The sequence below is a fragment of the Ostrea edulis genome, chromosome 1 (assembly GCF_947568905.1).
Source record: "Ostrea edulis chromosome 1, xbOstEdul1.1, whole genome shotgun sequence".
Lineage (NCBI taxonomy): Eukaryota > Metazoa > Mollusca > Bivalvia > Ostreida > Ostreidae > Ostrea > Ostrea edulis.
The window spans coordinates 16002793-16017677 of record NC_079164.1 but is presented as its reverse complement, the minus strand read 5'-3'; the positions used below and the strand labels follow the sequence as shown (position 1 = coordinate 16017677).

The 14885-nt window shown below is 34.8% G+C and overlaps 3 protein-coding genes across 4 annotated transcripts in view; 1 reads left to right on the top strand and 2 right to left on the bottom strand.

Moving 5' to 3' along the window:
* Positions 1–3372: 3372 nt before the first annotated feature.
* On the bottom strand, positions 3373–7893 carry LOC125661837 (uncharacterized). Its single transcript, XM_048893965.2, has 4 exons — positions 7420–7893; positions 6480–6654; positions 5066–5246; positions 3373–4903 (listed from the first exon to the last, which is right to left on the bottom strand). The coding sequence occupies exons 1-4, from the start codon at positions 7891–7893 to the stop codon at positions 4891–4893; spliced, it is 843 nt and encodes a 280-aa protein (XP_048749922.2). The 3' UTR covers positions 3373–4890.
* On the bottom strand, positions 7866–13468 carry LOC125661761 (probable RNA methyltransferase Y17G7B.18). Its single transcript, XM_048893923.2, has 4 exons — positions 12032–13468; positions 10750–10968; positions 10358–10484; positions 7866–8680 (listed from the first exon to the last, which is right to left on the bottom strand). The coding sequence occupies exons 1-4, from the start codon at positions 13337–13339 to the stop codon at positions 8379–8381; spliced, it is 1956 nt and encodes a 651-aa protein (XP_048749880.1). The 5' UTR covers positions 13340–13468; the 3' UTR covers positions 7866–8378.
* Positions 13445–14885, top strand: part of LOC125661738 (uncharacterized) — a 46729-nt gene continuing 45288 nt past the window's right edge. The window contains exon 1 of one of the 2 annotated variants that reach the window (XM_048893904.2): positions 13445–13770. In XM_048893904.2, the coding sequence (XP_048749861.2) occupies positions 13722–13770 (49 nt within the window). In that variant the 5' untranslated portion in view covers positions 13445–13721. Of the gene's footprint in view, positions 13771–13947; positions 14021–14885 lie in introns of those variants that run through there. The other variant, XM_056152899.1, reaches the window with a different exon arrangement.

The window sequence follows — 14885 nt, the reverse complement described above, 5'->3', positions numbered from 1 at the left end:
TTTTAAAATTACACTCATTTTGATGGTTTTTGCCATTTTCACTATATGACCAATAGAGCCCCACCCTAACACAAGAACCCCTGCCCCAGGGGCCATGAATTTCACAATTTTGGTAGAGGGCTCAATGCTCATTATAATTATGCCCACAGTTTGGCTTCTTGATGTCCAGGAGTAAAGAAGAAGATTTTTTAAAATTACACTCATTTTGATGGTTTTTGCCCCACCCCTCAGGCCCCAGGGGGGCAGGGACCACGAATTTCACAATTTTTGTTCCCCTTCACCCACAGATGCTATATGTCAAAATTGGTTGAAATTGGTTCAGGGGTTTCAGAGAAGAAGCTGAAAATGTTCAAATGTTAACGCACGACGAACGACGACGGACAAAAACAGATAGCAATAGGTCACCTGAATGAATTCAGGTGACCTAATAAAGTTAACCAATTTTTTAAAGGAATGAGATTATATATAATTAAAAAATAAAATCTGGATTTACCAATGATATATGAGTAAGTACTTTTTTTCCACGTTATACAGTGATTTGATTACATGTTTCCTTTAGTGCAACCCCCCTTATCTAGAACTAGACAAGCATGCTCGTGCAATATGTGAGTCAACATTCGGTGTAAACAATAACAAAAGATAATCACACCCACAAACTGCCAATCTCTAGTTTGAAATACAAATTTAGCCCTGCTTCAGATTTTTTAGGCCAAAATTAAAACTTCATGAGAATTTATATCTAAAATAGATATGGCCAATATATGCACAGTTATGAGGGGAACAAGCATACCCATTTTAAAAAATTTCAGTACAACAGCTTAATCTTTATTTTTGCAAAATAAGTGCTGCAACCTGAATGTGACCAGAAAATTCATATATTCCACCATTTTCACCGATTGGCTGCTTTTATACCCAATTGCCGGCCTTTAATGCACATTCTGTTGTTTGAATTTATGTAGATATATACACATTTTAAAGTAATGCGAGTGTTGATCTTTTAAAGCTCTGTGGTGAACCCATTCCAGTAGTAGAAAAATTAAATCTACGAGACAACACTTCCATATCAATAAGACCAACTCTATCCTTCAGGAACTTGAAATATATATATATACTGGTGTAGTAGTAATAATAATATACATATATACATACAAAGTATTTGACCTTGTATCCATGTTGTGGATCCGACACCTTAGTGCTTATATATATATATATATATATATATATATAAATAATCTGTGTGTGTATGTAAAAGATCAAACCCCTGTTGTGGCCCCGGGAACGTTTCAAACCAACGTAAATATACACAACTTGAAGATATTTGCATAAAAAGTTGTCCTACCCATTATTGATAAATGTTTTCTAATACATATTCATACATCAGTGCTCTGTTGCACCCCCAGCGGTCATGGTTTGAATTTGACACTACACAACTTAAATATATGTGTGAACCCATGAAATATATGTAGACGTTGAGTCTACTTCTAAAAATAACCCCATGAGTGTAAGGTGAATTCCAAATTGAGAAAAATAGTTCTGACGCAACTGTCTATGGGATAGAACATAAAACAACGAATTACAGAAGACGTTTGATATTAAACTTATGGCACAGTACTGTAGCAATTTTAATGCACGTCTTTACGCAAATACGAGTCTGAACTGCGCACGTGGCATCATTTGTTTTGATATGTATTTGATACACGACCGAGTGACAATTGTAGGTATTTATATTCCTTTGTTTTGCGCGTGATCTAATGGAACACGTTCTCTGATTAAGCAGTGGACTTTCCCTGCGTCCAATCACAGGGTGAAAGTTTAGGCTACGAAAATCGCACTAAATCTGCCAATGGTTTGTACTAGAGAAGCGGAGCGGATCGTAAACCCTTGGCTAGCGAAGATGTCCCAGGGGTCATATTTATGTGAACAAATTTGCATCTACACTACATAAGGATACTTGCAAATTAATTTGACATTGTGTAACATTGTTCATTAATCTCAAGAATAATATTTTCTATTTATTCTAAAATAAACCTTTGAACCTCTAATGTGACACCCATCCCTTGCCCCTGGGGGGACATAGCATGAATAACCAATTCATTCACAGTACAGGAGATACCAGAAGAAATTACGAATTATTTACAAATGAATAAAAGCAAATTCCTTCTAGAGAACCTGAGTAATTTAAATAAAGGGCATGCCGTTTGTGGTTCTTATGAATTCTTTTATATGCAGTTTGTCTATCAAATGACAGTCAAATCGTAAATATTGCATATTAGAAGGCTTTCCCATCATACCTGTGGATTAAATGGGGGTGGGGACCTTGAAATTTCTCTTTTCCAAAGTTGCTATACACCAAATACAGTGCAAACTGATTCTATTACTTCCAGAAAAGGAAACTTTAATAACCTTCTGGCTTCAGTTCAGAAGCTGCGATAAATTTCAGTAGGTTCCTTGTCAGAGTGACCAGTGATCTAAAATGTGGTTGTACTATTTTTAAAATACATGTGTATATATATATACACATGTATGTAAAGATAAAAAACATACCATTTATCTCCCACAACTCATAACTATAAAATAGATATGTCGGTTTATCAGTATGTGAGGGCGATAATAAGAAATCCAGGATTTTTTTGGCCAAGATTTTGATACAAAGTGTTCATAGAGGAAAATGAAACAATTTTAAAGTTGAGGATACAGATCTCACTTTGTGCACAGATAACTCATTTTTGGGTGCCTCCAGTGACGGGAGAGTTTTTGATGGTGACAGCATACGTGTACTAGAGATTAAGTGTCCATACTCCATCAAGGGAACTCAAGTAACAACAACGGAAGTGAGTGAGATTGTTGCAATGGGATGTCCAAATTTCTGTTTAGAATATAGTATGGAAGGACCATGTCTCAAAAAGAGCCACAAGTTTTATGCTCAAGTTCAGGGAGAAATGGCAATTATGCGATTACCATGGTGCGACTTTGTAGTATGGACAGACGCTGCTCAGAACAATATTTGTATTGACAGAGTATATTTTGATTCAGAGTTTGTGTCCTCTATGATGCCTAGACTTATTGAATTTTATATGCATCACATTATCCAGTTACAGAGCTCCAGATAATTTCTATTATTTATCTACTTTTAAGATTTTTAATCTGTTCAAATTCTGTTTTCCTGAGATATAGTCATAAGAGCAATGCCACTTTGAATTTTATTCTCCTCATGGATAGAAGTAATTCTTTTCCCAATTCAGAATTTGATAAACTTTATAATGCATATTTCTGCAAAGAATCCTCATCCTTAAATATCTGAAGCTCTGAAGTTACATTTACAATGTATCATTTGAACTTATTGCTTTATAAAAGAAAAGTCTGACAATAAAGTTGAAACTTCATCATACTTGTATATATTTTATGCACTTCTGACAGGAAAGACAATTGATTTTTTAAAATTTGATTTAGATAACCACACATATCATTGTTTGTTGTACAGTATACAAATGCCAAATCATGCAATGATCAACATGCATTATCAATAATTCATTAATCAACAATTAATTAAGTTTTGAAAGAAATTATTTCATATAATCTATTCCAAATGTATAAACAAGTATCAATATCTTTGAAGAACAGTTTCAAATGACTGCAAGTGTCATTTTTATCAGATAGCAATGAACTTCTACATTAAACTAAAAAATATTCATTTGCCAATCACAAACCAACTGAAAGCATACCATAAATATGGCAAGCATGGTTTATAAATATACATGAACAAGAAACGTGTAACATATGTACAAAAGTAGAGTTGTGTACTGATCACTTAAATGAAGCATAAGAATCATTTTCCCTTTAACAAATCTCACATTTAATATCTATTCAAGTTTTATGTCATGTTCCACCATAAGTGTTTTGTTCTCTTAATTATCAAATTCCAAAAATAAAGAATATGTTGACATGAGTTCAATCAGAATAATTAGTTTGAAATCATTTTGAATTACAATTTGTCATTTTCGTCAGTCTGAAATCAATTAAAGCAGCACTTCCTATAAAAATACACACATGTACATAAATGGAAATTAATTAATTTGTAATTAATGGCACATCAAGATTTGTTAGCCAACAAATCACCTGGAAAATTTTAGTGACTAACGGTTGCAAAGTTATAGGCATAACACCATCCAAAATATGGAAGTTTTTAACTCGACCTATACTCCTCTCTACATGTATTCTTAATGAGGCTATCTCCTGTGTTTTGAAAACTTCATCTGTTGAAAATTGTGGACATGCACCTTTAAATGAAGGAATGTTCAAATTACATTTTTTATTTTCCAACAGATCTCTTATCGTAAAACCTTTGTCCGCCATAACACTGTCATTTTCATCTAACAGATCTATAATACCTGAATTAATTGTCAGTTCTCTGTCAGATACCTTACCTGGCCAACCTTCAGATACAAAAGAAATAACACCTGATGGTGTAATGCCAACAAGAAATTTCACAGTTGTACAATGTTTGTAGTTAGAAAATGTCATACTCTGATTTACAAGACTAGAGGACTTCTGTATAAAAAGTTCTGTACAGTCGAGTATAACTCGAACAGATGAATACTTTGATTTAAAAGATAATGGCATTGTTCTGTCAATGATATCACATGCAGGATATGGATTTAAAGATTTCAGTTCACACGTAAGTAAAGAAATCCAGGTGGCAAAATATTTGGAAAAAGTACTCTCTGATATATCAAATCTATGGGCAATATCAGAGGTAAACAGTCCTAGTCTAAGTCTAAGAAGGACAGCAAGTAACTGGTCAACCAGCTCCAATGACCTCTTAGATTTTCTCTGTCTGTCTGCTGTCAGGTATGTGTTGAAGCCAATCCAGTACCTCATTCTCTCTGCCTTTCATCTGATGGAGCTATATTAAAAAAAGGATTAAATTATGTATTAGGATTATACAGCAATAGAAAAACATGCAATGCAGATCTATATTTGAATGATGTAAAACTTAGCGAAAAGTAACTAAAATTACAAAGCTATGTACCACTATGTTCAAATGTGACTAAATTTGTATGCCTACTTGAAAAGCCACATAAACACTGCAAAAGAAGGCAGCCCAGTGTAAAACTTTGTCTTGGCATCATCGTTGGCAATCTTCTCTACCTTCCAAATGTATCTGGAGCGTTCTCTCTTGAGGTCGTCTAACTGCTTCTTCAAGGCAAGGTTCTCCTGTAGCAGAGGGTCAGGGCCACACTGTACACCTGTAATTAAAAGATAACATTAAGGATTGAGACCAGACAGATGGGTGTCTGATGACAAATTTAAATTTGAATAGTTTGGTCAAGAAAGGACACAAAACAGTGGTGGGAGAGTCAAGAGCCCCACAAGTCATCCGACAATGACCAGTATACACATAAAAGTATGTGATTACTGATGTTTCTTTCATGAAATAGTTTATGATTTATAGATTTTATTTAATTTAATCTCTCATTTTGGGGGGGGGGGGGGGGGGGGGGGGGGGGGGGGGGGGTCTTGACAACAATAATTATAGTAGACCTCATTCATATTTTCGTAAGACATTGACTTTTGATCTGGCCAACATATTCAAAATTCAAGCCTAAACAATTAAATTCTGTATCTATAAAGTAAAACTCTGATATAGCGAATTTCTGCGGACACTCTATAAAAATTCGCTATATGCGTAATTCGCTATACGTTTATAGCGAATTTATAATTCAAATATAACAAATTCCTTATAAAATTGAATTGTTCCATATGTATATTAGTTATAATAGAAAGCAGCAATCGATATACTTGTGTTTGCATTGTCTCTAAGAGAAATTAAGCCTAGATATTTTCAAGAAGGAATATTTTTATAAGAGATATGTACACACTGATTTATATGTGATAAGTTATCTTGATGGATTATTTAATCACACAAGCACATGTTAAAAGAAAAATGTCAACACAATTATGTGTAATACATACAAACAGTCTATGTCTTTTTAAAATACCGGTCAATTGTTGACTGCGTTGTGGGGTTTTTTTCCCTTGTTTTTTTTCTTTCCTTTTTGTTAATAAATTTCTCAATAAACATATATGTAAGTATTGTTTTGTGTTAACATCCTCTTTTGAAAAAATACAACAGAAATTTCGTAATAAGTGTGGATCCTTTATGTCAAGCATTATGTCAAGATTGTTAAAAATCACGAGATTGAAACGAAAAAATCGTTATAAAAGGTGATTTTTACGTTCATTTTTAATTCAAGGGGAATAGAAATTTACTTCGTTATATCCGTAAATTCGCTATATCCGTGTTCGATATAGATGCAGATTTTTATATAGAATATATAGAGAATTTGCCGGGGAAATTGATTTCACTTCGCTATAGCCGTAATTTCGATTTATCCGTGTTTGCTATATTCAAGTTTTACTGTATTTAATAATTTTTAAAACCTCTTTGAAATGTTAATATTTTCTTTTTTTATGTGTACCTTCATCTTTCAAAGTCTTTATATCAACATCATCAAGAATCATATTCTCATCATTGTTGTTGTTGATGTCTTGTAGACAGTCGGGTTGTGATGTATGATAGCTATGTGAGTATAGACTGAAGTCGTGGTGTTTCTGCATCAAAAGTCTCTCTGTTCTATCCGTCTCATTGATTTCCTAAAAAAAATTTAATCATTTATATATATATATAAAAAGACTGTATATATATACATGTATATATATGGTCATAATTTATAAAACATATAATGCAGTTAAATTGTGATGTAACTCAATGTGAATAATGTTATCACAGTAGCTAACTCAACTGTCATTTCACCTCATATCAATTACAATATGAAAAAAAAAGTGAAACAACATGAACGTTCTTTCATAAATTGTTATCCTTACAATTTGAATCAAATTTTAGGCTAGATATTGACCAAGGATGTACAGCAACTGGCTATTAGTGAGTCATCATTTCATTTTATGACTATTTATTTGACAAATGTCTTTTTAAAAAAAACTTATTGCAACATCATCATGGGTCATAGCAACTTTTGGATAAAAAAAATATAGGAAAAATAGGATTTTATCAACAGAAAGTAGGACAAAAATAGGATTTTCTAAAAACGAAAATATGACCTTTATAGGACAAATTTATTAACAATAGTTTTTAAAATTTGACAGACTCCACCTCCCCTCACATCTGTCCACAATTACCTTGATCACTCTTTACTTTAGAATATAAAATATTTGAATTTCCAAAGTTACTAGTGTGGTGTTTAGTTCTACTAATGAAAGGTACTTTTCAAGTCATCAAAATTGAGTGTTACATGTATCATTTTTGCAATTGGTTGCCATCCATTAACAATTGAACATTTTCAACTTCTTGATAACTACCAGTCCAATTCTTTTTCATCTTAGAGTAAACATTCAAATTACCTGAAGTAAATTCCTTTTACTGTGTCTTTCCTCTCGAGCAGCCTGTGTCTCGGTTGGTTCCCTCGTCTTATACGAAAACAAAGTCGGGCAATATTTGATGTCCGTGGGGTCGTCACTATGCCAAGAATCAACAAAATGCTCAGAGCATACCCTACTGTACTCATTTGGGGCCCAATTTCTGTTTATTGTCTTGATCCATGCGGCTCGCTTTCTTCTGTCTTTGGGAAATCTGAAAAAACTTACACCTTTCTCTTTTGCTTTACTTCCTTGTCGGTTCGAGCATTTAAATACAACGCACTGAATGACCATGGTTTGTTGCCAATATAAACATACAATGGAACGCGGATGTTGCTTATGTGCATGTGCGAAGTACAGTCCCGCAGTTATCGTGAAAAGGCTTATAATCTCTCCATTAAAACAACACTGTATAGTCTTGGGAAAACAAAGACAAGACAACTTTTTATGCCAAATCATATTGATAGCAAATGTAGTTAAACTTTAGAACAATTATAAAACATGTACAATGACATTATAGTTCTTTAACATGTCTCAATGCCACATGTAGAACACATACGGACAGAATTTGATCTGCAGCTGCCAATTAAGAAGTCCACTTGATATTTTTCTTCTATTTTAAAAAAACCTATTGGATCAGCGACGAGAATTCATACCACACTAGCGTCCTCCGTTCTCTTCATCAATCACAACATATTGCACTATTCATCATTACACCTCCTAGACTTAAATGTAGGTGGCATTGTCTGTTCATCACTACACCTCCTAGACTTAAATGTAGGTGGCATTGTCTGTAATCAATTTTTGAATCTTCAAAAAAATGTTGTGAAATTCACTTATCAATCATAATCTCATTGCTTTCAGTACATGTTTTAGTGAGACATTTTCACATCTTCACAATGTTGTTGCTCTCACTTTTATTGGTTGCGTTTGTTGCGAATACACTACTGAGAACTGGACACAGAGCTAGGATTCAGATCTGAGCTGTTTCCTGATTGGCTAATTGCCTCCTGATCAAATCTGTTTTGTGATTGGTTGTCAACTTCCTGTCTACTTTCTGTTTGGGTGTTTGCTTCCTGACAAGGACTGTATTCTGACTGATCAGGGGCATCTTCTGATTTCTGGCTGACAGTCTGCAGGCTGGGACTGACTTGTGGGACGCTGGCTGTCTGTGACAGTTGCTCCTGTTTAGGGCTGCTGTGTGCAGTGTCCTGTTTCCTATACATCTGAATAGGCCTTCGGAAACCTAGAAAAGCAAAGCACATTATCAGACTTCATAGTTCATATGATTCTCCTAATATGAATATCCAATTTCATTTTGTGTAGACTGTAAGACAGACCAGTCTGAGTATCTTAAAGACCAAGGGATCATTGAATACCATGTTCTCACAAGCCAAAGGATCATGGACTACCATGTTCTCACAAGCCAAGGGATCATTGACTACCATGTTCTCACAAGCCAAAGTTCTTGCTCTTATCAGGTAATATTGTGGTCCCAAACTAACTCAAAGGTCATATTAAACAAGTTTGAAAAACTCCTTGTGTTCACAATATGATTTCCTGGTCAAAATGTTCACTGTGAATATATTTATCTATAAATAGATATCAATAATATTCACATTCATTATCTATTTGAAATAAAAACAATGACTCTATCAGAGTACTTTTGAAGTCTACTAATTTTTTAGACATTTGGACTGAGAGTACTAATACTGGGATAATACCGAGTTTCTGAGGGCAGAGCAAACACTAAACACTGCAAAGGAAAGCATTCTGTCACTGATTGTCGCCTTCAATGCACATTGCATATATATATGTTAAATGGGATTGAAGATCTCCATTTAGAATAAAGTTAATTCATACGTTAAGTCAGTCCACGTAATATTAACAGCTATACGACGAATAATGCTTTTACCTTTGTTTTAGATTTACTAATGCAGTATTGATTTTGCTCGCCCGACCTCTACAATCATTAGTCCCAGGCGTCAGTAATTGTACACCCCTGCAAACTTCATTTTTGTTGTTGTAATGTGAATAAGTTTGATCAAGTGCTATCTTCAACCATAACATGACCACAGAAAATACATGGTACCATCTTTATAGTGACTACATTTTTCAAATTCAAAACCAAATAATTCAGGTTTCAGATATTTCACTCAACGTATTGTTATGCATATCACGAGAATTTGACATCAATATTTCAATATATCCTAGACAGGATCTATAATCCACTCAGAACTAACATAATTTTGCTGGCTTTTAGCAATTTACGATAATAACATTCCAGAAATATTCATTTGTAATCAAAGCTTGAAAATAAAAATTGTGTCAATGTTCGCAAACTACTTCAGAGCTTGAATTTAATTTCAATATGGTCCTTACAGCATGTTTATTCAATAATTTCCTTGTAATGAAACCCTTCTATCTTGACACCACCATCTCGATTGTAACTCTAAATTTAAAAGCCAAATATGGAATTTTTAAATGATACTCATTTAACACATCAGATTTTTGGCCTGGCATTAGACACTGAGAATATTTATCGGATTGGATGTTAAGAATTTTCATTTGTAAATCTGACAAAACTTTCCTAAAACTCAGCTCTATGCATAATGCTTACTATGCCTCTCGTAAAATTTATCATAAAGTTTTGGTTTAGCAATGATTTATCCCGAATTTTCATGAGAGGGATCTGATGCAATCTTAAACAGTACCTTTCCACTCAAAAATGGAGTTCAAAGTCCAAAATAACACTCCATACTGAAACAATAGCTGCAATTCAGTAATATATGACCATATAATAGAGGTTCTAAAATGTTTCATCATCTAAGAAAATATCTGAATAGTGTTGGATACAGTTTTTGATTTGCATTACTGTCTACTTAGTTTTGCAAGAGAGATAACTCTACCGTAAGATGTCTACCTTTGGATTTGTTGAATGGGATATCAATTACTTCACATGTTGTAAATCCAACCTCCCTCGACAACAGGTAATCTGAAAACTGGGATGGTTTCATCTGGATGCTCTGGAACGTCTTGTAAATTTCCTCCTATTACAAAATACACATTGTAGATTTAATTCAACATTAATGATCTAATCATCAAACTTCCTGGTTCCAACGATAAAACATGCATATCATATTAAAAAACATGCATATCATATTAAACAACTCCATATCCAAGAATAAAGCAATTTGTCCCCATGCTAACTAGCTTACAAACTGAACAAAGTCTATCAGATTTAATGCTACTTTTCTAAGTTGAAAGGTAAAAGTTCTATTTGACCATAAGATCAATGTAAAGATGATAACATACTGATATTTTCTTTTTCTTCTTATATGACGACCAGGGCTGTGGCTCCAGAATGAGTCTGCCACCAGGACGCAGGTGCTTGAAAATGCGCCTGAAGAATCGCTTCAGGCCACTGTCACCACCGTTAAGATGGATCCATTTTGTGAGACTCAGTGCCATAATGACATCGTACTCCTCGTGTTGTAGGTCAACCAGCTCATCATTCTCCAAAATATAATTCTCCTGTAGAAAATAAATTCATCATTTAGCCACTCAGTTTCTAGAAACAATTGTTATCAACTGGCACAACCTACCCAGTAATTTGTGTAAAATAACCCAGTTATGTAAATTGCTACACGTACATATTTACACCCCCCCCCCCCCCCCACCCCCCCCACCCCACCCCCCGCGTTTAATGTACACAACACAACACCACAAAATAGATTTAATTGAATAGTCTTGCAATTTAGTGAAACCTGCAATAATATAAAAAAATTCACCGAGTCATCATACAAAGGTAAAAGTGAAATAAACCACATGAAAATGCCGTATATTGAAGTGAAATTTTTAGCGAGACACAAATCTAGTAATTTTTCCAGAACAATCAGTTTTCGAAATTAAGCGGTAGGCTAATAAAATAAGGGTTGGGCTACTGGCAATTATTTGAAGCACAGGCACATGCCTGATGGGTCAGTAACATATTTCACACGGGGATTATGATTCGTCTACTGAATTAGAAGAATAAGAATTGGAGGACTCTGAAGAATCTGATTGTGAAGTGACAGAGTTATAAGTTGAAAGAGAGCTTGAACTCTTGTCTTAAACTTACTGTCTTACAACAGATATTGTAATACTCAATAAAAATGTTTAAATTTGAAATTTCAAATCAAGTTGAATCAATCTTTCACATAGCATAAAAATTTGGACTAGTAAATTTTTATTTGGGCTACTTACAACTCTTTGCTTGTGGTTTTCAGTAATTATAAAATAAAGGTTTTCACTGAATTTATTTTTGTTAGCAATGTCTGCGACATTGAAGATCTCCCAACAACCGACAATTGATCATTGGCGACAATCGGCCTATCACTAATATTATATTTACAAAGAGCTAATTTTAGTGACTTAGTAATTCCAAGAAAGATTACCTCCGATATGGAAACTGTCAATTTGTTAGCAATAATCAATTTTAGCGATCTCATAATTCCCCTAATATCAAATGCCAAAATTAAATCCTTGCTCAAAATTCTGCTTATACGACCTACATTATGGAATCAATGTCTTATGAGTAGATATGTATATACTCTACCTGCATAAATGCCACATTGGTAGGAAAAGCCGGACTCTTTATACTGTCAGACAGAGACGGGGCAGCTATGGGACCATAGTTAAGTGGGTTGGACAGTGGATACTTCTGAATATCTGCTGATTTATTAGATATGTAATTACGAATATTTTTCCTTGCAGCTGCAATGAGAGTGTGATCTATGTCTATTCCTACTACTTTTCTAGGATGAAACCTTTTGCCAATTGCCAATGTAACATGTCCCACATTACAACCAATATCCAATACATCCTTTCCTTCGAACCACTCTCTTTTCATGCACTCTAGTCTGTTGTCTTCTTCAGCTTCAGGGTTTCGATATCCATAGTATCTATTGTAATTTCCATAGATAAATTTTGTATTTCTTCGATTTTTCTTTTGAGGTTTGTCCAATTTCTGGCTAATCTGTCTTCGGAACTTTCGTACTGTTGTGAAGTCCTCAATTTCTAATGCCGCTTGCCTGGGTGGACTGAGGGAAGTCCGGAGAATCGATCTTGAAACATTCTGTGAAGGTTGATAGTCTGGTCTTACATCACTCATACTTAAAGTCCTTCTACGGAAACGGCGATTGCGTGGAGAAATCTGAGGTATAACAGGAGACACAATAGTGTCTGGTTTCTTAAATTTTAATTTGCTAGATTCATTCTGTGGGGAGTCATCCAGTTGCATGGGGATTGTTGGAAAAGTGTCATCAATTTCAATTTTAAGAGCCTCCATCAGCCCCCGCCTCTTTTCTGATTCCTTCTGAGGTAACAAGGTTAAAGATGAATCCTCAGTTTTCCTTTTATGCTTATTCCTTTTCTTCTTTTTACTACATGAAGCATCCTCATTACTGTTCAAGTTCAGAGGATCATTAATATTGATTGGAATTGTCACCTGTATGTCTTTCCTGTGGTGGGGGGTTGGAAGTGGTGATGACTGGGGAGTTTTCTGGTTAAGGAGTTTGTCTACAGTCTCGTCATTCAGACTATTCAAGTTTAATGGATCATTAATATTCCCACCTAGTAAAAACTTGGTTGGAAGCACTATGTTACTCTCCGACCGGAACCTCTTCTTCCGATAGCCTCCATGCTGAATTGCTAGGTCATTCCTACTGGCATAGCTGGCTTTCCTCTTACGATGTCCAACATACTGCGACTTGGTGTGACCGTCTTGTTCTCTCTTAAAATCGAATTTCACAGAACGATCATCATTTCCTGTGACAAAATTAATTTCTGTGTTTGTTTTTTCACCACACTGAAATTCCGTGTGCTCAAACTGTGTCCTTGTCGGCGTTTTCACTTCAACACTCATTGTTCAATCTGTAATTACACCAGTTTAGACCATTCAAAAACGTACCAGTTGCGTTTTGTTTACATCGTGCACGTGTTGCATGTAAACTAAACGATTCGGTCGCCACCTATCGGTGTAATAACTCACTCCGACTGCACGTATGTTCTCATCAACGGCGTAAATTGCCAAACTCGTTGTGACAAAATATGGTATTAGAAGTATCATATGCCACCTCAAATGGATGAATATAAGGAAAAAATGCTTGGAAATGTGCTAATGTTGACCACCATACAAAATTTCCTTCTCCACACTTCTAGCGCTCATCGATTAGTAAATTAGTTAGTGCGCATGTTTTTGCGTGGCGACTTGTGGGAAAAGCGGAAGCGCTTCAATCGTCTGGTACATGAGAAGACACTGTCGAAGTAGAGCCTCACCGACTTCAAACAAAATATGTAATTTATTGTGATAAGTAATTTTATATTGAGAAACTGTTTAGTCTAATTTAAGTACCTCTAATATTGTAAGGTTGTTACATGTAGCAGCACTTCTTTTTCTTTAAACCACTTTATATCGTGAAGGAGGGGGGTATTTATTTACATTTTTTTGGATGCTAATGTTCCTCGTTTCAGATGCCATAACTTACTGTAACTATGGAAAAATCGGCTGTCCACCTTAAGAAAACAAGCAAGAAAGGATTTTCAGGTTTTAAATTCTAATCTACATATGTAACCATAGAGTATGAAAGAAAATATATATATAAATACGCAAGCAAAACTATTCATGGAGACCTCTGCAAGCTGAGAACGTTTCTTTTTTGTTGTTGTTGATGAAATGTTACTCAGTTAGTCAAATAAATGTTAAGACAGAAGGTGAATGATACGGCAGAAGATTAATAAATCGACATACGAGAAAACTATATCTTTTATAGGTACAGCTGCAGCTTAAGCATGGCAACGCATCACTAGCTGGAGATATGTTCAGTGTTCAAAATTGGTTTAAAGCTTGGTATAGACCATGGGTCTATACCAAAACAAGATGACTTAGACCTCATTGAATTGGCATAGACCGCAACATTGAAAAAAAGATAACACAACTTTAAGCATTGTTATTTACTTCTAATTGTACTTAAAAAGTATATTTGCTTTCCATTTCCATAACAATGTCCTCCTTTCCTCTTAACGTTTATCAGACATCAAACTTTTGGGATAACTTTAAACCTAGAAAATTGGCATAGACAATTTGGTCTATCTCAATTACAATTGGCATAGACCGTTGTCATTTGACATGGACTCGGTCTATGGTTAATTTCGAACACTGCATGTTAGTGTGATGTTTTTGTAAGTTTTGATACACATATACAGTGCTCGAGCTGGGCTTCGCCATTTTCGCCAATGGCGAATTTTTTTCAAAAATGGCGAAAAAAAATTGAAAGTGGCGAAAATCCCTTTTTGCAATAAATTGTATTTTTAATCCTTTGTCAGTAACACATTATCGCCTGTTTGTTTATGCAGTCAAAATCTGTTTATTCAGTCAACGCGTGCGACCGGGAATCTCGCGTCGTTCCAGT